A 24,202-nucleotide genomic window follows, 5' to 3' on the forward strand; every position below is an offset into this window, starting at 1 on the left:
TATGTTTATAACAATGGTTCAAAACATTGTTTTCCATCAATAATTAGAAATCAGTTGAATGGAAACAGCACGACAAAGCTGCCAGCAAAGCTTTAACCAAAGTTAATGAGGAATATGTTATGTGTTACACCAATAATTGAATCAATATAATAAGTGACAAATACTACATATTCTATCATTTTAAAATTAATATAACATAAGGTGGCATCAGGAATGTGCTCAGCCCCATTTCATTGCTGATATACTGCTTTAGTTAGGTATGTACAGCTATCACCTGTATAAATGGCACTAGTCACAATTACTCTACATGAGTTTCTCCATTTAGGTTTCCTGTTGTTTCACAGAATTGAAATAGTCAAATGAAAATCTTGATCTGCCAGCAAATTCACATTCAGGAGTTTAAATCCCTTCATGGTCTTTCCCCTCCCTGCTCTGTAAACTTCCACAGCTTTATAACTCCTGGAAGAACCCATTTTACTGACTCTGATGACTTGTATAACCTCCCTTTGGCCTACCATTGGCATTCATGCCTTCAGCTAACTCAGCCCAGTGATTTAAAATTCATCATTCTCAATCTTTGACATTTCTTAAGACCAATCTCTTTAGTGAAGCGCTTAGTTCTCCCTTCTAAAAATCTTTTTTTTTAATTTACTTTGAACAATCATTTTTGTCTGAAATATGCAGGGACTTTTTTCATTTAATAAAAAACACTGAACAGGGCAATTTCCTTAATTTGAATGAATAAAACTCTTAACTGATAAAAACATTGATACTTCTGTGTAAACTAAATATCTGGGTGTTTGAAGGTGTCTTTTAGTTTCTTGTCCTTTCAAAATCTCTAATAAATAAATGACTCAGAAAAAGGAGACTAAATTCTGTGGGAAAAAATATGCTATGTGATGCCTCTTGGCTAAGGTTAGGACAATACACTTTCTTCACATAAATAGCCTAATATGGATATTTACAAGTCACAACTACCAGCCAGAGCCAAAGGGAGGGGCCTGTACAAGACGTGAAAGTCACAGGAATGAGGAGTATAAAGATCTGTGATCTTTATTATTTATTATGGTGATCACTGGCAAGGTCAGTATTTATTTCCTATGCTGGACTGAATTGCTCTTGAAGTTGTGACCATGACCTGTCACATTGACCCCCTGCGGTCCATGCAATGGAAGTACACAAAGTGTTGCTAGGCAAGGAATTTCCAAGATTTTGACCCAGTGACAAAGAAGAAATGCTTGTTTTTCCAAATCTGAAAGGTGTGCATTTTAGTGGCGAATATAATTACGGTGGCTGTTTCCTTTTGGCACGGTAGCATAGCGGTTAGCGTAATGCTATTACAGCGCCAGCGACCCAGGTTCAATTCCCACTGCTGCCTGTAAGGAGTTTGTACGTTCTCCCTGTGTCTGTGTGGGTTTCCTCCGGGTGCTCCGGTTTCCTCCCACATTCCAAAGATGTACAGGTTAGGAAGCTGTGGGCATGCTATGTTGGCTCCGGAAGTGTGGCAACACTTGCGGGCTGCCGCCAGCACATTCTCAGTAACACAAAAGGTCATATTTTACTGTTTGTTTCAATGTACATGTGACTAATGAATAAATATAAAAATATCAATATCCTTGTCTTTCCAGGTGGTAGAGGTTGCAGGTAGGGAGGCTGTCAAAGACCTTTGGTGAGTTGTTGCTAAGCATCTTGCAGATGGTGGGGAAAGGAACAATGTTGAGAGGATAGGGTGGGGTGCTGCTTAAGTGGGCAACTTTGTCCAGCATGATATTAAGCTTCTTGAGTGCTGCAAAGAACTTTCAATTACATTCCTGACTTGTGCTCTGCAGATGTTGGAATGACTGGGGGACTGACAAGAGGCAAGTCACATGCTGCAGAATGCTAAGGCTGGAGCCCACTTTTGCGTGCACGTTATTTATGGGGCTGGTCCACTTATACTTCTGGTCAATAGTGAATTCAGTGTATTGACGGGGGATTTTGCATCATTATACACCGATCATAATACCAACAAGTTGTGATGGTGATTCTGCGCAGTAATTCTTGTCACTTTTCACTCCAAGCCTGGAAATTATTCAGGTTTACCACATGCAATTAATGCAACTTTTTAAAAAGGGAGAATGGAAAATTGCGGGATTTAGAATTTGTTGAATTTGCTGATCTCGGCAAAATGTAGCTCTTTAACTGGGGCATGTTAGCCAGGTATGGTTTGCATTCATCGCCCCCATATGGTTGGGGCAAGATTCACAAGTAAATAACCTGCTGATACTAGTTGTGCAGGCTCGGGGAGAAACAATGGCCACTAAAATACCGGAGCCTTATAGCTGGGAAGAAAAATGAAATAAACAAATTCAACTAAATAATTAACTTTGAATTCTCCAGAATACCAAAACCACTGGATAACGATATTCCAATGACGCCTCTCTCCACCAGACGGCGTCAGCGCGCTCACACCACCCCTTTCCACATGCTCATTACAAATAGGGGGAAGATAGCTATAATGTTAACTTATCCTATAGTTATCAACAATATATGACCAGAATCAACAAGCAATTTTATTATTTGATAGATGTGGGATGGGTGACCTTAAATCCCATTTGGATGCTGTGAATTGATTGCCCATAAAAGGAAGTAGCGTCGTGCCAGTGATCGACAGGTTTAGCAGCCAATTGAGAAGTAAATAATTTTAAAAGGCGGGTCGCCGCGACGTGTTATCCAGTGGGGCAATGGGGGGGGGGTGTGTCCCCAAGTCCCGTGTGGCTACATTGTGAGTTACAAAGAAACAAAAGCAACTGTGCGAAGAAGCGAGTGGCGAGACAAAGAATCGGGGAATCGGGCAGCGGACGCGTGTTCTCTCCGGCAGTGAGTGGCGACGCAGACCTTTACTATAAAGTGTGTCTATTGCAAATCAAGTTCATTGCAAAAAAAAAGCTCTTTCTGTTCCCCTCTACGTGGTGTTAATTACAATAATGAGTTAATTACTGGTAATCATCTCGCAGTTCTTGTGTTTTTTTTAAATGTAATTGTTTCATTATATGTTCTTGTGCCTCTTCTCCCCTCACCCGCCCGTTGCCAGTTATGAATAAGGACAGGGTATTTCGGAAGCTCTTTGTGGGTGGGTTACCGTATCACAGCAATGAAGTGTCTCTCAGGCGGCATTTCCAGCGGTTCGGCGAGATTGAGGAAGCAGCGGTGATAACCGACAAGTTGACCGGGCGATCCCGAGGATACGGGTTTGTGAGTATCGAATTTGTTACGGGCACTGGGGCCAGAGGTTTGGTGGTGAAATTCCCCTTCGGGTCCGGTGCAACCCTATGGAAGTTGTTGACAGACCGTATTCGCCAATTTTAGTACAGCGCACATTGCATTTAGTATTTCACTTGGCATGTACATCAGGTGAGGCAGTCGGCACATTACGTCTTTTCTACCCCAGTCGAGACTTAAATAGGTCGAAGACCACAGATGCACACAGACGAGTTTTGAGATCACGTGGCCTGAACTAATACAAAATACAGCGGATGCTAAAACTCTGAAATAAAAACTAGAAATATGCAGGTTAGGCTGCACAGGAAACCCGTTCAATCCGCACTGAGCATCGAGCACCCACATACACTAATCCCATTGTATTCTCCCCATGTTCCCATCAATCCCCACCCCCATCCGGATCCTATCACTCGCTAACAAACAAGGAGCAATTTATAATTATCCCACCTTTTAGGTCCTGGATGCGGGAGGTAGCCCACGGTGTTACATTTTCTAAAATGTAGTTGAAACTGCTTATGCTGCCTGGCCCGCTGAGTTCCTCCAGCTTCTTGTTTGTTGCTCCAGATTCCAGCATCTGCAGTCTCTTGTGTCTTCTACTGTACAAAACTGAATCAGTGACTATCAGGGAGCAGGAGGGGGTCAGTTGGTTGTACATCAGAGGCCAAAGAACATGAATAGAAAGAAAGTGGTTATACAAAAGGGCATGTAATAAGCTTGATGCAGGTAGACAAAGTGGGTGAGTGAAGGAAGCATAGATCAATACAGCATGGATACAGGCCCTTTGGCCCAATGAGTCCATGCCAACCATGATGCCCACCCATCTAGTCCCAATTTCCTGGTCATGGTTGTTGGCGGTCAATCATCCCAGCCCCAGGACATCACTGCAGGAGTTCCTCAGGGCAGTGGCCTGGGATCTGTGGATTAATTTTGAAACTTTTCTATTTTTACCAGTTCTGATAAACATGTTTTAAAATTCTAAGAGGAGATAAAGGAAGATTTGTAATGGGATGGAATTCAAGGGAAATTAAATAATAAAAGATGGTGCTAGTCAAAAGTGGGTAATGAAACAAGTTTTTAAAAAAAAAACATCTAGAGGAGGTATAAATGGCAGAATGATTATCAGGATGGACCTGGTTGAAAGTTGACAATTCAATGACAGTAAGAACAATCATCAGTGAACTGGGAAAAAGAGTTGAGGAGAAGGCCTGAGTAGGAAGGAAATTTTTTTTAAAAAAATCTTGGTTTTGTCCCAGGAAGAATGAGGCACGGTTCGAATGTGTGGATTTCCATTGGAACACCTTTTTATTAACAGTAAGTGAAAGGAATCAAAGGAAAGGTTGTTCAATCTGAGAACCAGTTCAGATAGTTGGCTCTGTGTCCAGGGAAATGTAGAGAGATTGTGCGTAGTGAAAATGGGAAAGTTGAGGCCAGGAAAAAAAGAAATTGTTAAAGTGATGGAAATTTGCAGGAATTGTTGAGAATGTACATTAGGAAAGGATTGGATAAAGGATGAGAAATCAATGCAGAAATAAATTCTGTGCAACAAGGAAGGCTGAATCAATGGGCAGTTCTGCTTGTGCATCTTGGGGAGGAGCAGAAGTGAACTGCATGCTCAGAATGTTTGAGTTTGTCTGAGGGCATAAAATCAGTGATCATGTGACTGATGACAGGTGGTGGAGTTATGGTCCAGAGAGAGATGTGTGGAAATTTTGGTTGATCTGAGGTGGCTTCTCCTGGCACTTTCAACACTCACCTCCAAATTTATCTTCAGGATTTATTCATCAGAGGTCAAGACTTCATCAGAAGGGTCTTGACCTGAAACGTCAACTGTTTATTTCCCTCCATAGATGCTTCCTTGACTTGAGTTCCTCCAGCATTTTGTGTGTGTTGCTCCAGGTTCCAGCATCTGCAGAATCTCCAACCCCTTTCCTCTGAAATCCTTGAACGTGGGCATCTCCCAAATCTATGCCCACCTCGTCCAGAATTCCATGTTTATTTTCTCTCCAGTCAGGTTCCACCCTGCTTCCATGGAGGTGATCAACTCGAGTTAATCTTGTGAGGGGGAGAAAACTCCCAGCAGGCAAATAAAATAGCAGTGAGCCAGTACTGTGTCTGTAAACAGGGTCCCTAAAATGATTTGTAACAAAGGAAACCTTCCAGGATTCAAATATCAAATTTTCAACCTAGTGTTAGAGCCAATGAAGTTATTGAATCATATTATGAATAATTATTCTGTTCATCAAGCCTGTAGGCGTTTTTTCTTGAGCTATATTCTAATCTTACTCCGCTGACCGTTCCCCAGCTTCTTCAACCATTCTATTTTCAATGCAATTCTCAAATACATTTTATTACTAAAATTTGTTTCAACAGCTTGTGTTGTGATGGCACATATTAACCACACATTGCGTAATAACTTTTCATTCGCTCCACTTCAAGTTTTTGGAACTTATATTTAAATTCAATGCTCTTGGATTAAACAGTGCAAATCTATCTTTATCCACCCCAATTAAGGCTCGAAGATAACAAAAAAATCTCCTTTGACATCTTCTTCCTCTAGTTCAAGTTTATTGTTGTCATAGGCATACATACACAGCAGGGTATAAATACCATGAAAATTAGCTCTTCGCAGCAGCAGTTTGTATGAGGACAAACATAAATTTACATATAACTTGTATTAATTTGTTTGTTACTTACATGTGTGGAAAAATAAACAGCAACCTATTCTATGGAGGAGCAAAGGGGAAGGAAGGAGTCATTATAAATTAAGTCGGACTTCCTAATGGGAACCATAATCCTTAGTGACTCTGCAGTGTAACTTGTCCATTCTATAAAATTTTGCAGTTTAAGTAAAATCTCCCTCCAGTTCAAAATTGTAATTTTTTGCTTCTGTATTCTTTGCCTTGTTTTTCTATAGTTTAATGTAGTTGTAACACTAGGCTTGATTACTGATGCCTCTGCCAAGTTCTCCTGAGTGTACTTGGAAGTGTTCTTCTTTATCTCCTTGTTTCAAAAGATCCAATATGAAACTTCTTGCACTGATTGCATCCGATCATCCTGTGAGACCACCTGTCTCCTCATGTACTCTTCACAATCCTTGGAGTAAATTCTGATTCATCCAGTTTGATATCTGCTAATTTCAATATCCTTTCAATGATGGAATGAAGGCTCTGCAGTTCTGCCACATGGATCAAGAGCTACAAGTTCTCTTGTGAATTGTTTGTTGGCTTCAAAGTGTATATTTTTTTTAAATGCATTTTAGATGCAATGGAAGAATGAGGTGAATTGGAATCGGCAAGGTTTTGCAAAACTGTTTTAAATTACTACAACAACAATTTCACAATCAGTTTTTGCATGACATGGCTGAATCATCAATCTTCATGGTGAGATGGTAATCTTCAATGATCAACTCAGTGGCCTCACAAATTGTTTAAGATTTTTTAATGTATTCCAGTGGTATTAAAACAGGATATTTGAAGCAAAAGAGGGTGCCATAGCATTACTGTTTAACTAGATGTGGGGTGTTCCTGTGAGGAGCGGGTACAGGACATAATGGGTCAAAAGTCCTGTCTCCTTGCTGTAAGCCCCTATGGGTCAAAATGGGATCAGCCAATCTTCAATCCATGTTGAATTAGTCATTCCTGGCTAGAGATTTCCAACATGCTGCCATGATTTGGCTCTGCAAGGCAAGTAACCAGGTTGCCTCAATATAATTGTTGTTTGGTGATTTTTTTTTTCCCCTCGGCGGTTATCTTTGAAGTGCATCTGGTTGTGAGGATGATGGGCCAAATTGTGCAAGGTTGAACTCTCCCCATATTCGTCATTTCCCAACTCCCTGCTCCAACACTGCACAAACACCACGACCACATTACCCTTTTGCAGCCATGAGGCTCCCAACAACATTGATCTTGGTTCTGTGGCCATCCTCCAGGCTATTCCTACACCTCCCCACCACTGCCCTGAGAGCCTTTGGCACCCTGTGCTGTAAACGTCTCTCTCATATTTTAGATGTCTCTGATATTCAGGATTGTTTTAAAACTTCTTAAATGGAATTAAATAAATTTTTTAATTTAATTTTGTTTAAATTACTTAAATGTTACCATTAATTTAAAATATAAATACACAGTGAAGTAAGAATAATTGTTTGTCTAAACTAACTTTTTAATGGAAGCTGATGACCTGGTTAGATTTAATGAGGCTGTGATTAATGGAACAGTTATGGCTGGTGTAAAGCTGGGTGGTCAGATATCAAGTGTACCCTGCCCCTCCCTTTCCTAACAATGAAAAACGCTTAGACTTTAGTATAGGGGGTGGAGTGAGCTCCGGTGCAGTGGTATGATACTGCTGCTGCCGCTCAGCTTCAGGGATCTGAGTTTGACCTTTGCCTCAAATACTGTTGCATGTTCTCCCTGTGACAGTTCGGGTTCCCTCAGGGTGCTCCAGTTTCCTCCCACTTCCCAAAGAAATGCTGGTAGGTTAACTGGCTACTGAAGGTTTCCCTGTAGAATAGCCAAATGGCAAAAGGAATCAAAGGACGATTACTAGGCATGTAATGGAGAGTCTAAGTTGCAAAGGTACAGGGAAATAAGGGGGTGGGATGGGACTGTTGGGATTGCTCCTGGGAACCATGTGGACCCAGTGGTCTGAATGACTTCCTGTGTTGTAACCTCCTGTGCATTCTGTACTTTTGCATTGTATTTCATGGGCATGAAAGTTTGGAATGCACTGCAACTAGCTGGTGGCCCTCAGTGTGATCTGGCTGAATATGCCCATTGTGATTGAATAGGCTACTGGTACCCTATCCAGGTTTACATGTGAAGCAACACTTGACTGAAGTATTGGATGACAACTGCCATTTATTGAACTCTTACCTGTGCACTTGCCTGTATTGAAAAGCCAAATATGGAGAAGTTTGGAAGTTTGCATTTTGATCCTTTTGACTTAAGGTCAGGATCAAACCCGAGGACCTGGAAATGTGTGTTGCATGAACTAATCGCTGTGTTTTAAAACAATGATCTTTTAGTTTCCAAGCTCCTCCCTAATTTTATTGGTTGAATTACAGGTCACCATGGCAGATTGGGCTGCAGCAGAGAGGGCATGTAAGGATCCCAATCCCATCATTGATGGAAGAAAGACTAACGTAAATCTTGCTTATCTTGGGGCCAAGCCACGCACTGTACATTCAGGTACGTTTAAGAGACCTTGGTTTCCTGTGAAAACTAGAGGGAAGAAAATTGATAACACAGATTTGACTTGGATTTAAGCATGATGGGTTGGGCAACTTAAGCTGATATGGTTTCCCCCTTAAGAGGTAGATGTTCACTTCCCAATTACCACCATTTGTCTGCCCACTTGAAGTAACTTGGGATGTTTTCCTTCATTAATGGCACTACATAAATGCAGGAAGTTGTCAAGTTCCTATGATATTACTCAGCATAATATGGTTCATGTGTTCAGTTGTATCCTGAACTGTCCACATAAATTCACTTTTTGGATATTGTTTTTGAACTGGATGGTCTGATCTTGACATCCATGAAAATTTACTTGCTAATGGTGAAAAATGCCTACTACCACTGATTCAGGAAATCCTCTGCTGTTATAAGGGCAACCAACTTTTTGTTGAATACTAGGTAGGATTTTAGCTTGATCAAGTATAACTGACAGTAAAGTGCAAAGTCTATTTTAAAATGATTAAAATAATGTCTCAGAATTTACTGCTTCTTAAAAAACGAGAGTAAACAATGCTCAGTGTTTATTTGTGTGCAAACTGAAAAACTGCTAAGGTACAGTTAATATGGGGGGGGAAAAAATCAGATTGTTGTCTGAACTGCACAGACAATGGGTTAACCTACCCCAAAAATAGTGATGTCTGGTTCCTCATTTGATTACACTGTTCCTGTATTTGCAAATTAGGCTTGTACCAGAAAACAGTCACATTTTAGGCTCGATGTCCCTTTTAACTTGTAAGTCTAAACCACTGCTAGCAACACCATTGTCACTGAAAATTAACTTTTCTAAGTGAGGTAACTCCTTCAGATTTTAATAGTTGAGGGATGTCCTCAACATTTATTATCTTCATTTTGCTTCCTCATTTTAAATTTTTACTTCCTAATTTAGGCTATTCTTAAAAATATTACAATCTGACACACAGTACTATTCAAACAAATCCCAGAAACCCTGAGACCTCACTGTCCCATTTTGATCTCTAACTTGTATCGGCTGTCGATGTAAAAAGTCATAACTGACCTTATTCATTTAATTTCTAAAATAAATTCTGGCTGAATTTTCTTTTAACAGAATGAGGATGATGCTAGCAAGGCCACATTCATTATCAATCCTTAATCACACCAAGTAGTTGATGTAACCACTACTATCATTAATACTGATGAATGGTCCCTAACAATGTTAGACAAGGAACTGGACAACTATTCCCAAATCACTGCCTTTTATCCTGTTTGATGAAATGGACATAGTTATTTTCAGTGGTAAAGTGAGGAATTTGTATCTGGGAAAACTGACTTTAAACTCCAGCTTTAATTTATCCAACCTTGCCCATCAAGTTTTGTTCAGTTCTGAGATCCTGTTCTAGAGTACCTGCTGTTTAATGTCTCAAACAAGAATATTTGGGGTGAAATACCTAAAACACGGGTCCATTAATGACTGATCATGGCTCTAGCTTTGAAGAGCTGTTGATACAAGATATATCAATTATTCTAACAAGGTGAAAGTACACTTATGGATTGTGCAGTGGTACAGCCACAGTGATCCTGACCTCTGGTGCCATCTCTGTGGCATTTGAGTTTCCTCTAGTGCTTCAGTTTCCTCCCACATTCTAAAGATATGCCGGTTGATAAATTAAATTCCTGCTGTAAATTGCGTATCATATAGGCAGGTGGGAGATAGGAGAATTGGGCAAGTTAATGGGCACAGAAAAATGCGAGGGAATTGGATCAATAGGAATTGGAGAGCTGACATACTCAATGAGTAAGGAAATATGGGGAGGGAGTACAGGTGAAAAATCTCTTGCCTTTTACTAAAAATCTATGTTCAAAGTTAATTTGTGTTCCCTTAGACTCTTCCTATTTTTGTCTTCATGCCTTGCATTCTATCTGGATGGATTTTAGGTTGCTTATTAGAAAACGTATCCTTTTGTTTTATGACATTGAGGTATCATCATTGAGACAGCATGGAAACAGGCCCTTTGGCCCACTAAGTCCATGCTGACCTTCAATTATTAACTCTAATCAAATATTAATCCCACTTTTTTATTCTCTCCACATTCTCATCAATCCCCACCAGATTCCCCTACACACCAGGGGCAACATATAAGGACCAATTAATGTACCAACCCACACATCATTGGGATATGGGGGGAGGCAACCTGAGCACTTGGAGGAAAGTCATTCAATTACAGAGAGAACATACAGTCTCCATACAGACGATTGAACCTGGGTGCCTGGTGCCATGAGGTTAGTAGGTCTACTAGCATGCCACTGTAGCACCCTAGGTACATGGTATTTAAAGCTAGTTAATACCTTGGGCAAGTGACCCAACTGGCAACAAGCTATCTGATCACAGTGCAAGAGGTATCACAGTTCCATTATTACTGCTGGTGTTCTGCTGGTAGGTCAATGAATAGTGATCAGGAATTCCAATGCATTAAAATGTCAAAAAAAAAACAGAATCCAGATGAGATGAGATATTTGTTTGTACTTTGGTTGGAGCTGCCCTTACCTAAATTCAATCTCTGCACGGGTTAACAAAGAACTTATTTATAAATGTATTTCTCCCTTTTTACTTAAATGTCAGGAAGTCTTGGCCTACAACAAGTTCACTCAGCTCTAATGCAGAGACCTTACGGGTAAGTAAGCATTTTCCTTTGTATTGTCAGATAAGCGCGCACAATGTGTTGGTACCCGAGAGAAGAGAGGTCTTATTCAGTTTGCTTTAAAATCTGGTGCTGAGAGAAGATTCATATAATGGTGCCAAAAATGATTGGGTAACCATTATCAATACACATGCAGATTTGATGGAACTGAATAGAATTGGGATATTTCAGCTTTTGACAAGATCATTAATACATTGGTGATTTTGAAGACCAGAGTTTCTAACCTTGTCTGAATTAATTTTGAGGAAGGGTTTAGCACTTGTGAGCACTTCTCTCCCCCTAAAGAAAAGAATCCATCTGTATATTTTCTGAGATTAAGTTGGAGAAGATCCTCAGTACACATATTAAACTAAAGCAAACATTTTAACATTTGCCAGTATTTCCCTTTATCCCCTGAAGGAGTTCTGTTCCAAGCTTTCAAAACCTCTTCCCAAATGGTCATTGCATGTCTATAATATCTGTATTGTAAATATGTGGAACTTTGTGACCTTCTGTAGTGTTCAGTAGGAACTAGGCAAAACTCCCATCTGCTTGCTGGAAATTCTTTGTTGCAAAGTTGATGACCAAAGAGGTAGGGATTGTGAGAGCACATTCCATACTATAGGTTCACCAACTGCCATATTTAATAATGCCTACAGTATAGACACAGACTATACACTTGAAATGGACATTTAAGCTCCTGATAGTTTCCAGAAACTGCTTGTCTTGCACAGAGTTGTTTTGGGCCTACTGGGTTCAAGATGATGTCCACATGTAGCCTGATTAGTGGTTCTACAAGAGATCACTGGAGGAAATTTCCCCTTTTGAGGATCCAAGGGAACAGGAATGCTCCTTCTAGCTCTACAGCAGTTTCAAAGATGGTTGTCCGCTGCTACCCATTTGTTTTTTTTTTCGAAGAACCTAAGTTATCTCAACTTCATCTTTGTGACATCTGGGTACCTAATTAATGTGCATATAAGATTCAAAGCCCAATCTTCGATATTAAAGGAATTGGGGTTAGTGAAGAAAAGTGGCACTGAGGAGAGAGATTATTCAAGGTCTTGTTGAATAGCAGAGCTGGCACAAAAGATGAGATGGCTTACTCCCATCTCTCCTTTCTTTGGGTCTTATCTGCAAATTAACCTGGTGCCATTACAATCAGACATTCCTGGTGCATTGCCTTTTATAGACCAGAAAGTGACCAGTGAATTTCCAACTCTTGCTGTCTACTTGAATGGAGCACAAGACTGCTTTGGGCGTAGGTGGAACCATGACCCAACAACTCTTTCTGAATAGGGCGAGTACATGGTAATAGAGTAAATTTGCTACGTAATTTTAGCTAGCACCTTAAGGTTAAGAAATCTCTGCTGTATATTTAACATTTCCCTCTGAAGTGAGATAAGTAGATAAATTCATAAGTTCCTATTGATGCCAATTTTTTTAATTCCTAAATCAGGGTATTTTTGTGTTTCATTGGATTTTCCTATTTGTTATTACACACAGGCACAGCCATGATCTAAATTCTTTAGATATCCTCATAATGAAACAAGAACTTTGATTTTGACAGATTAACAAATACTTAATAAATATTTGTTAAATCTCTGTGGCCTATAACATTGCTTTAAACCCCTCGAACAGGCTGAACTAATTTGTTTTAATTTGTAACAATAATGCTCCATATTTTAATGCATCCATGCATAATGCAGCTTTTTTTGGGATTAGATTTGGTATTCCAACTAAAACCAGAAATGATTGTGATAAGCAGGTTCAGAATAAAAAGAACAACTACAAATATTTATTTTTAAAAATTCTGACATTTGCAGAATAAATTCCCAAAATGAAAAGATGAAGTTGGGTAGATTAATGAAGCATGGTTAGTTGCCTTATTTTCTCCTCGCCCATTCCTCAGTATACGTTGACTGAAGTTGATATGAGCTTCTATGAGCACCTGTTGCATCTGGTTCAATAGGTTCAATATACAGTGTTCTAAGATTATCTGAGATAAAAATGGAAAGTGCTAAAAATACTCAGCAAATTCCAGGGTTCATTCCTGATGCTGTCTGGTATCCTGATCTGATAGTGCTGGTTTTGCAATGTAAAAGATGAATATAATGTTGTCCCACTTTCAAATGATGGCAGAGAAAGCTTAAATTGCAGTGGAGTATTTTGCATCGGTATTATGTACCATAGCACATGGGTGAAGTGTGAGCCCATGATTTAAGACTCCAGTGAATGTACTATCATTGAGCAAGCTGACAGTGTACAAATGTGATGCCATGACAATATTAACAAGTTATTACACTAAAATCATGCCGATAACTTTCAAATAAACTCCTGGAGTACCTTAATCTTAGTAAAGGCCTTTTATTGAGGAATATTTTTTGTTTGGATAATAATGTTAATTTGCAGAATATAACATGGATTTTGTCATCTGCATCTTTTTCTTATCTCTGATAAGAGATTATTAGTACTTTGATCAACCTTTTTAACCTTTATCAACCTTTTTTCCAGAGTTGGACCATACCTGATCCCACAGACTATCCTTCAGCCTGGCTTGGTTCTTCCCTCCACCTCGTACCTGGATTCCAATGTAGCCTTATATCCACAGTATCCTGCATATGAACATCTCTACCCAGTTTCTTCTCATTATCCCAATCCTGGTTACACCTACACAGTGCAACTTCCATTACAGACTGGAATTCCGAATTTAAGCCAAGGTCAGCATGAGCCAACAATATTACACACAGCTGGTCTTCAGAGACGATAGCGTTGTGGTTGCTTTCATGTAGCATTGCCTGAATTCAAAGGAACTTCTAATATTGCTGGTTCCCATGTAAGCTGTACCAATTGGACCTACTGCCATTGTATTGGTATTAAGAATAGTACTTTTAAAATTTTCTTACAGAAAAATCATCCAAAGTAGAGGAAAGTCCCAGAAATTGTTATACCTCCCTGGTTCATTTCCTCTTTCTTACCTGTCCCTCCTTCCGAGACTCCTGGAAGTAAAATCTTTTGTCTTTCTGATCATTGTTGCCTTTCCCATCTGAAAGGTAGAAGTCAGCATAGAAGGGTTTTGTATTGGAAATGTATTTATTATCTGGCACAAAACAAAGCTATAGGGGTTAAGTGGGTAACCAACCACTAGACCAGTGTCAGCTAATACCCGTAAATGCTGAAAGGAAATTTGATGTCACTCAAACTGTAAAATCAGTGACTGACAAGTGGGGAAAATGTAATATTTCTACCATTGTAATCTGATTAAGTTCTTTAATATTTGTAGAAGTCTTTCAAATGCTTACATGCAGATACAGACCTCAATGTTAAGGGATTGTTACATTGCAATTCCATGCTTTACTCAGGATTTTTATAGAATTGGAACTTTATACTTTGACCAGAATTTCTATGTCATGAGTGGAAAGATTTTGGAATCTGCCATGCATCTCGCCAGTCCACAGTATCTGGTATCTGAAAAATAAAGCTGAGGTAATTTATGAAATTAAGCAATCGATCAATACAGTTTATTTACTTCTAAGTATTTGCAACAGAAATCACTGAATGCTAAATATCTTTTTTGCTCTGAATAATAAATTACCCAGTAAATGGAATATTTATAAACCTAGTTAACCTGTCATTTTTAAAAAAATATTTGCTAGGGATGTACAAAATGTCAATTTCCCACATACATGCAACTGTATGAATTTTAGTGTACATTATTAGAGATAACTGAATGCAAAGTGCTGCCAGTGCAAATATCTATCAACCTAATCCCTAATCCCTCATTCCAGTAGAAAGTGCCAACCATATCTGGGCTATGTTGTTTGGAGAAGGTAAGATGATGTCTACTGGAAACAGAAAACCATTGCATCGTTTTGTAATACTGGTCCACCCTCGGGCTTTTGAATGTCATTACATTCTGAAATAAATTCTGGATAGAACTTTGTACCATGGAATATAAAGAATCATAATGGCAAAAGTGGATTTGTATGGTGTTTGTGTTCAATGGAACATTACAAGAACCATAGGGTCCAGACTGATGACTGATTTTGGTCTGTTCCCAAACAATCAAATGGGGCTTCCAACGCTCATCTAACTAAATTGGTTTATTATTGTCACATGTACTGAGGTACAGTGGAAAAACTTGTATACTGTTCATTACAGATCAATTCGTTTCAACAGTGCATTGAGGTAGTACAAGGTAAAACAACTGAATGCAGAATAAGGTGTAACAGCTACGGAGAAAGTGCAGTGCAGGTAAGCAATAAGGTGCAATGTCATAATGAGGTGGATTGTGAGGTTAAGAGTCCATCTTGTCATAGTAGGCAACTACTTGTAAAGGTTTAAGATGAGAGGAGTTTTAAGAGGTATGAGGAGTAACTTTTTCTTACACATTCATATCTGGAATGCGCTGACAGTGGAGCAGTGGAGTCGGATACAATTACTATGTTTGAGAAGCGTTTAGACATACTTAAATAGGCAAGGCATAGAAGAATATAGTCCTAATGTGGGCACATGGGAATAGTGTAAAAGGAGAAAAATATTGATGTGGAGGTGGTGGGCTGAAGGGCCCATTTCTGTGCTGTACAGCTGACTCTGTCTCTGTCTTGCTATTCTCTTTCATTCTTGTGATGGAAAGGGTGAAAATCACAGAAATTAGTGTACAGTACACAACATATGCTACAAACTTTGGCAGGCAAAATTCAAATTCTCTGTTCAAATCATTTGTACTCTTTGGAATCGATGCAAGAGGGCTGCTCAACACAAGCCTTGAGCTCACACCCTTCTGCATGTGACTTCTGCAGCAACAGCAGGAGTATGAGATAACTGGTACAGATACTGGGTATTATGGAGTTATACAGCACAGAAAAAGGCCCTTCAGCCCATATATGTCCACACTGACCAAAATGTATATTCAAGCTAATCCTATTTCCCACCACTTGGCCCATACCCCTCTAAACTCTTGTCACCATATACCTGTCCACATACATCTTAAATGCATCTAATGTACTGTACCTGCCTCAACCACATCCTCTGAGAGTTGGTTCCATATATCTACCACATGCTATGTTTTTTTAAAAAAGAAAAGTCCCTTGGGTTCTTTCACCTGTAATCTTAAAACTGTTCTCTAGTTTTTAAATTCCCCAACTCTGGGGGGTGGGGGGAAGAAGGGGGAGAGAAAGACTGTTCACCCTATCTATGCCCCTCCTGATTTTATATACCTCTGAGATCACCCCTCAGTCTCCTACACTCCAAGGAGTAAAGGCCCAGTCTGTCTAACTTTTCCCTATAACTCAGACCCTCAAGTCCTGGTAACATCCTTGTAAATCTTTTTTGCACTCTTTCCAGTTTAATCACATCCCTCCTGTAAGCAGGGTGACCAAAATTGAACACAATACTCCAAATGTGGCCTCACCAACATCTTGTACAATTGCAACATAACCTCCTAACTTCTGTATTCAAACCCCTGACTGATGAAGGTCAGCATGCCAAAAGCCACCTTCACTGCCCTGTCTGTCTGTGACTATGCACCTGTACTCCAAGGAACCTCTGCATATTCTGCAGCAACAGACTCTAGTGTCTCCACAAAGTCTTGCTGTCATTCACAAGGGCAGATATCGGCACTGTTTGTCTGGCTAAGTACAATCACAGCACCATCCACAATAAAATAATCTGCTAGATTGGTATCTTTTCTACCACCATGGAGATTTGATCACTCTATCACTGGTACACTGTGATTGCAACGTGCACCATCTTCAAAATGCCTTGTGGCAACTCTGAGGTTTTAATAGCACTCCCTGGATCTTCATTCACCACCCTTAAGAACAAGGCATATGGGAGCACAATGGTCAGGATGATTTCTTCCAGCATAAAACGTATCCCTTGGAAACCACAGATTACAGTGGTGGAGAAGGCCATTTGGCCCAACAAGTGTGTGCTGACCAATTTTGACTGGTTCAACTTCAATACCCTGTACTATAGACCTGCATTTTTTTTCCAAGTACTTTTCCAATTCATTTATAAATTCCACAAATGAATCCATTTCTACTCATTCCTTATTACAGCATTCCTGATTTAACCACTTTTTTTTATATAGCACAAGCTTTACCACATGTGACTTTGATTCTTTTGCCAATCACCTTCATTTGATGTCCTTTGGTTTTTGACTCTTCTGCCAGTAGGGACAGTTCTCTATTTACTCTGTCCGTACACTCCATAATTTTAAATAGTTATATGGGAATCCCCCTCAAACTCTTCTGATCTAATGAGAAACAATTCTAGCTTCTGCAGTCTATCCATATAACTAAAGCCCCTCATGCATCATTGTAATAATTTTCTTCTGTAACCATGAGCAAATTTTAACATCTTTCCTAAAGTGTGGCGCTCAGTAATAGTCACACTACTCCAGTTATGGCTGAACTAGTGTTTTATAAAGATTCTTCATGACTTCCCTTCTCCTGTGCTGAATGCTTCTGTTTATAAAGCCCAAGATCTGGAATGTTTTTTTTAAATTACTTTCTCTGCCTTGACAATCCATGTAAATGTACCTCCAGCTCTCTCTGTTCCTATACTTCTTTTTGAATTTTGGCAACTGCAAATTTCAGAATCAGGTTTATTATCACTGTCTTATGTGAAATTTGTTGTTTTGCAGCAGCAGTACAGTGCAAAGACATAGAATTACTATAAATTACAAAATAAATAGTGCAAAAAAAATGGAATAATGAAGTGGTGTTCATGGACCGTTCAGAAATCTGATGACAGAGGGGAAGAAGTTGTTCCTGAATCATTGAGTGTGGGTCTTCAGGCTCCTGTACTTCCTCCCTAACCATAGTAACGAGAAGGCATATCCCGGATGGTGAGAGTCCTTAATGATGGATGCCGCCACCTTGACGCATTTGCCTCTTGAAGATGTCCCCGAGAGTGGGGAGGGTTGTGCCCATGTGGAGCTGGCTAAGTCTACAACTCTGCAGCCTCTCGTGATCCTGCACATTGGAGCCTCCATACCAGGCTGTGATGCAACCAGTCAGAATGCTCTCCACTGTACATCTGTAGAAATTTGTGACATACCAAATCTCCTCAAGCTCCTAACGAAGTAGAGCCACTGGCATGCCTTCTTCGTGATTGCGTCAATATGTTGGGCTCAGTCTGTGGAATCCACAATATTAGATCTCAACTACAGTGCACCCCTGTTACAGCAGTTCAGGTAATGGAAATTCACCCTTACAGAATTCACAAATCACTACCAAAAAATTTTAGATATGGAATAAAAATTTGCTCATACAGTATTTATGTGAGAAAAAAATAATTAAATAGAGACAAATTGTGAAAGAAACAACAAATTTAGTAAATTTTTTGTCAAGGAGTGATACTGTTCCGGTTACAATGGCACACTGTCCCTCTAACTTCCACACATTCTATGTATGATACCCAGTCCAGGAAGGAGAGAGGAAGAGCTGAGGCAGTGCCTCCCCCATCCCAGGTGTGAGAGGGAATGAAATGGGCCTACCCTCCACACCTTAAGTGGCAATGGCTGCTGCATGATTCCTAGTACTCTGAAGAATGATGATTGAGGAAACACATCAACTGGTTTCTCAACAGGCATCAAAAAAAATCATTAGTTTTTTTTAAAGTATAAAAGATGTTTTGTAGTTATGCTGTTACCATTCCAAAATGAATGTGATTTTCTTTCAAATTACTGCTATTAATAAAAACTGTATTACCATTGCACAGTTTTTTGTCCACCTTGTACATAACTTAGCCACAATTGTTTGAAGTTCTGATATTCTTTGTCCTCTCGTTTACATCGTCTCTCCACGTACTTCCTACTTGATTGCGACACCACATTTTCTGCACTAAATTTCACCTGCCACACCTTCATCCACTTCACCAGCTAGTCTAGGTCTCCTTGAAGTCTATTATATCCTCCTCATAGTTCATATGCCTTTTTTAAGTTTTGTGACATCTGCAAAATTGGAAATTGTGCCCCGTGCACCCACATCCAAGTCACTAACACATTAAGAAAACCAGTGGTAGTTGTAAACTTGGAACTACCACTGTACGTTTCTCCAATCCTCAAGCACTACTGCCATATCTACAGATGTTTGAAAAATTATGCCATTTCTGCAATTTCCACCCTTCCTTCCCTCAGCAATCCAGAATGCATCCTATCCCTCTGTTACTTGATCCAGCTCATTTCCCCCATAAACAGCCATGCCTCATTTCTTGTTGAAATGGAAATGCACTGGTCAAAAAAGTTTTCCTGAAAAACACTTTAAAAAAATCCCTCCCTCATTTTTCCCTTTATTACAATATTAGGAAAGCTTAATTCCCTCACATATCACCATTTCTTCAATGTCATGATTAAGATCCCAGAAATATTACTAACAGCACTATAACACTACTTCACAAGCAAGGCAGTATTTCTTAAGAATAGTTAGCAATGGTTATTAATTACTAACCTTGCTAGTATTGTCTATGTTCTGCTAAAGAGTTTAAAAAAAACAAGTTCATCATCCAATACCACATACAAATAAAATGTGCCCCTGTACTAAGGTTAAAAAAAGATCAGAACTGATCTTATTGAATGACATTGCAGTTGTGAAGGGTGAATGGTTACTGCTGCTTGAATAGTCCTTGTATTTTTCTTTAGAAATGAGTCAGCTAAATCGTAAAACTGCCTAGTCCTAGTTGTCTGCAAAGCTTTTTGGGAGGTCTTGAGGTTGTGAAAAGCCTTATATACATGCAACTCTGTCTTTTAAGTACACTTATTTTGGTTTCCCATGGCTTTCATTGTGGAATTGTGTGAATGTGGCCTGCAACTGGAAATGTTAACTTTGTTCCTCTCTGCAGATTCTGTTCGACCAGCATCTCGTGTATTAATTTTATGTAAATATTAATTGTGAATAATCAACAATTCACAAAGCAGTCTTTACAAAACGGTCACGACAATAGCAATTCTGCTGCCGCATTTAGCTCTTGGCCACACGGAATGCTTAAACAAAAACAGGAATCACAGAATCTGTTGAAGGTTCGAGATCTGGGAGCTAAGGCTAAAAGTAACAGTAATGAGGGCAATTCCACCCTCAAAACAAAATTTCATTCATAACATTTGCAAATATATGAAACAGTATTCACATGTAGCCATTCACAGTAAATGTTTTGCTTAAAGACTGACATTGTGTCAGTTTGACATCAATTTTTCTACGGAGTGTATATATATATATAGATATATATCTATATATATATCTATATATAGAAAAATTGATGTATACACACACACACACATATATATATATACAAAATTTCGTTCATAACATTTGCAAATATATGAAACATATATATGAAACATATATATGTGTAGGGATATATTCCTTGAGCGATAAGTCAGAGAGGCTTTCACACAGGTTGCTTTCCCCCAGTGTGTGCAGCAGGCAGTGGGCTCCCGCCCACATCACTGAACCGGGCAGCAGGGAGTTTACCGTACATTCCGTAAAAGCATCGCCTGAAGAAATGTATAAGATGCACACATAGTGCAAGTGGGGGAGGGGGAAGTAAAGCAAATTTAAAAATAAACAGACTGCCCTTCCTTTGCTGAAATGATCTGTCCTCTCACTTCCGACAGCCCCGCCGCTCTGCGGGGCCATTTCTTCCATATTAGGAGATAGCGGAAGCGGCTGTGGCTGCGCGGGGTGTTGTGGGTCCGGTTACTTGGGGCATTTCCGGGGCGGATTCTGGCGACGGGAGCGACTGCTCGGTGACGGTGAGTCTCCCGGTCCCGCGTCTTCGCCCAAACCTTTTCATTTAAACAGGACCGGCGGAGCTCCCCGCTGTTCCCCGGCGTGCCGGGGGTGTAGTTCAGCGGCGGTGTGGCTGTGTACGTCTGTCTGTGTGTTTGGGTAAGGAGGTGCGACCAGCGAAGGGGTGAGGAGCTGCTGGAGTTCCCATTGTGAGGGGAAGGTGCGGGGAGGAGGGGGAGGGTGCGGGGAGAAGGGAGGAGGGGGAGGGGGAGGGGAGAAGGGAGGAGGGGGAGGGGGAGGGGAGAAGGGAGGAGGGGAGGGGGGAGGGGAGGGGAGGAGGGAGGAGGGGAGGAGGGAGGAGGAGGAGGGGGAGGGGAGGGAGGGGGGGGAGGGGAGGAGGGGGAGGGGAGGAGGGGGAGGGAAGGAAGGGAGGGGGAGGGGAGGAGGGGGAGGGAAGGGAGGGGGAGGGGAGGAGGGGGAGGGGGAGGGGAGGAGGGGGAGGGAAGGGAGGGGGAGGGGAGGAGGGGGAGGGAAGGAAGGGGAGGGGGGAGGGGGAGGGGAGGAGGGGGAGGGAAGGAAGGGGAGGGGGGAGGGGGAGGGGAGGAGGGGGAGGGAAGGAGGGGGAGGGGGAGGGGAGGAGGGGGAGGGAAGGAAGGGGAGGGGGAGGGGAGGAGGGGGAGGGAAGGAAGGGGAGGGGGGAGGTGGGGGAGGAGGGGGAGGGGGAGGGGGAGGGGAGGAGGGGGGGAGGGAAGGAAGAGGGGGGAGGGGGGAAGGGGAGGGTAGGAGGGGAGGGGGAAGGGGAGGGTAGGAGGGGAGGGGGAAGGGGAGGAGAGGAGGGGGGAAGGTGCGGGGGGGGAGGGAGGTGGAGGGGGAAGGTGTCGGGAGGGGGGCAGAAATAGTTTCTAATGTTCACGCATCAAACTTGTCCGCAAAGCAATCTCTGCTTGTTTGACTTCCTGTTTGTGGGCAGGGCGAGTCCGTGAGGAGGTGTTGTGTTTGTATGGTAGATTTCTTTGCAAAGGTTGGTGTTCCTTAAAAAGTCCACGGTTGTTCTGGTCACGTTAGCGATTTGCAGATTAGAGGCGAAAGTTGAATACTTTTGACATCGATTGCAGTAATCTTCTCAGGTTGTCTTAAATCAAACGGTGTGGTGATGGCAGAAGGGGTACGTCGGTTCCTAGTGAGTCATGCAGTACAGTGAAATATTGGCTGACTCTCTAAACTAAGGCAGATGCAGAAAAGTTCGTTTGTAAAAGCTTTAATTTACTAACGTGTCTGTGATTTTGCAATTTCTAGGCATGAACAATTTGGGTATGCTATCTAAACCTGTCAGATATATCAGAGAGTCATGGATTTGGAATGAACTGAAGTGTTAGTCAAAAAGTAGCACTGGAGGCACTGGCGAATTTGAAAGTTGGTTATCATCTTACAAAGTTCTATAGGTTTTGTTATTATTCCTGTGGATGGAAAGATGAGAAAAGGGGAGGGAGAAAATGGAAAACTTCCGACCTGTCAGTGGAAGGAAAATGCTGGAATCCACAAGATGGAAATAAAAGAACCTTGAAAAGCCAACAGATTTTTGAAAAGAAAATCACGTTTAACCAATCTGCTGGAGTTCTTTGAGGACATAACCTGAAGAATAGATGAGGAGGAAATCATTAGATTTGATGAATTTCCATTTCAGGAAAGGTGATCAAATAAGGTTAGAGTAGGTGGAATTGGGGAAAATATACCGATGTGGATTGAAAACTGGTTAATTGGACAGAAAACAGAGTAGGAATAAAGAGATCTCATCAAAATCTACGAAATTGTTAAAGGACTTGCTGCAGGAGGGATGCTTCCCTGGCTGAGGAGGCTAGGACCAGGGAGATGAGGAAAATTATTTTGTTAGAGGATGTTGAACTTCTGGAATTTTCTAACCCTGAGAGTGTGGAGACCTAGTTATTGAGTTCATTCAAAACTGCTATTTCTTAAGCCAAATTAATGATATGGAGGGAATACAAAATATTTGCTCCATTATGACTACATTTTGGATAGTAACAAAGTAATAAAGGGTTAAGATTCCTATTCCTTGTGTTAGTCTTGATTAGCATCTCTGTGTGCTTGTCTTAACTAGCCACAGTTGGAACTTGATCAATTTGAGCTTAACAGTTGTTTTATATAAAACAAATCTATCATAAATGAGTCATTTTTAAGGTATTTTTCCCTTGTTTTTAATCAAAAATTAAATTACTTTGTTTTGGTAGTTTACAGCTGCTGTCGGAGTTTTTCAATGAATTTTAAATTCATTAAGTTTTGACAAAATAAACTTCCTTTTCTATATCTTAAAACTTGATTCAGAATGTATTTTGTTTTTAGAGGAGTTTTCTTATTTGTACTTTTTTTGGGATAGTGTGGTGTTGGTTAGGTCAGCATTTATTGTTGAATAAACTCTTCCAGCAAGAGCTGCGGTGAGAGTGGAATTGACAGTTGATGACAAGTTAGTGATGAGTCACTTTCTTAAACTAATCTCTCTGAAAGTATTACCACAATGCTATTGGAAAGCCTGTGAGTTTGAACTCTGCGACGACGGAGCAGGGATATATTTCCAGGTCAACGTGGTGTGCAACTTAGAGGGAAGCATGGTGTTCCCACGTAGCTGAAGCCTTGTCCTCAGTGGTAGAGGTTGTGAATTTGGGTCTTGTGCAAGTTCTTTTACAAGGTTTTAAAATAATTCCTTGGTGGGAAACTAAATGTTTATTTGTGTCATTGTGCCTTGTTGCATGTCTGCTATACTATCAACAAAGTCTATTTGACTGCCTTGTGATTCAATCATAAATAAGCAATGTTTTGCTGGCTCAAGCAAGTTGTAGATTTTGGCAAATATTAGCTGTTGAGTGGTGGCACTTCTCTTTAAGTTTTCAGTTTTTCTTTAGCTTTTGGTTGGCTGATGCCAAATAATACTTTAAAGAGGGGAAAAGAAATATAGTTTTAGATGAAAAATTGCTTTAAACAAACTTTTCCTTTTTATCTAGAAAAAATAATTGAATATTGGTGCAATTCTGTAAATCAGTTCGGCACATTCCTAAAACCGCTTGTTCAATAATTTAAGTGGGTTACCTTGTGAATTTTTCCAGAAACAACAAAAGATCTGTGACAGAAGCCATACTGCTTAAATATTGTCTGTGGATAGACATATGGCAGACAGGAAATGCTGTGTTGCAAAACTTCAGAATAAAAGCTGTTCATTATACTTTGGAATTTTCACTTAAATGTGGTTGGGAACATGTAATCAGTTATTCCAAGCAGGAATCTTTTAATGGTTGAATCATCGCAGGAGCTTGGGTGAAATGTTCATGTTAAGTCC

At 40.5% G+C, this 24,202-nt stretch overlaps 2 protein-coding genes across 7 annotated transcripts in view; both read left to right on the plus strand.

The window, feature by feature from the left end:
* The first annotated feature begins 2,714 nt into the window (after positions 1-2,714).
* Positions 2,715-15,376, plus strand: LOC127581750 (RNA-binding protein 38-like). 3 transcript variants are annotated; one of them, XM_052036436.1, is made up of 6 exons: positions 2,742-2,859; positions 3,074-3,234; positions 8,321-8,444; positions 11,068-11,119; positions 13,637-13,842; positions 15,284-15,376. In XM_052036436.1, exons 2-6 carry the CDS (start codon positions 3,076-3,078, stop codon positions 15,307-15,309), a joined length of 567 nt encoding a protein of 188 aa, XP_051892396.1. In that variant the 5' UTR covers positions 2,742-2,859; positions 3,074-3,075; the 3' UTR covers positions 15,310-15,376. The 3 variants fall into 3 exon arrangements, with proteins under 3 accessions (XP_051892395.1, XP_051892394.1, XP_051892396.1); XM_052036435.1 differs by lacking the exon at positions 15,284-15,376 and having other exon boundaries at positions 2,715-2,889; positions 13,637-15,101; XM_052036434.1 differs by lacking the exon at positions 15,284-15,376 and having other exon boundaries at positions 2,733-2,859; positions 13,637-15,088.
* Positions 15,377-20,783: 5,407 nt separating this feature from the next.
* Positions 20,784-24,202, plus strand: part of cap1 (CAP, adenylate cyclase-associated protein 1 (yeast)) — a 36,979-nt gene continuing 33,560 nt past the window's right edge. The window contains exon 1 of one of the 4 annotated variants that reach the window (XM_052036258.1): positions 20,784-20,879. The gene's annotated coding sequence lies outside the window, so the exon portion shown is untranslated. Of the gene's footprint in view, positions 21,041-24,202 lie in introns of all 4 variants that reach the window. The other 3 variants (XM_052036261.1, XM_052036260.1, XM_052036259.1) reach the window with 3 other exon arrangements.

This window comes from Pristis pectinata, chromosome 22 (assembly GCF_009764475.1).
Source record: "Pristis pectinata isolate sPriPec2 chromosome 22, sPriPec2.1.pri, whole genome shotgun sequence".
In the NCBI taxonomy this organism is placed as follows: domain Eukaryota; kingdom Metazoa; phylum Chordata; class Chondrichthyes; order Rhinopristiformes; family Pristidae; genus Pristis; species Pristis pectinata.

Bases quoted from the DNA above. Each gene is read 5' to 3' on its own strand.
- LOC127581750 (XM_052036435.1), top strand. From the start codon at position 3,076: ATGAATAAGGACAGGGTATTTCGGAAGCTCTTTGTGGGTGGGTTACCG. The intron at 3,235-8,320 runs GTGAGTATCGAA...GTTGAATTACAG, and splicing joins GATCCCGAGGATACGGGTTT to GTCACCATGGCAGATTGGGC. The intron at 8,445-11,067 runs GTACGTTTAAGA...CTTAAATGTCAG, and splicing joins GCCACGCACTGTACATTCAG to GAAGTCTTGGCCTACAACAA.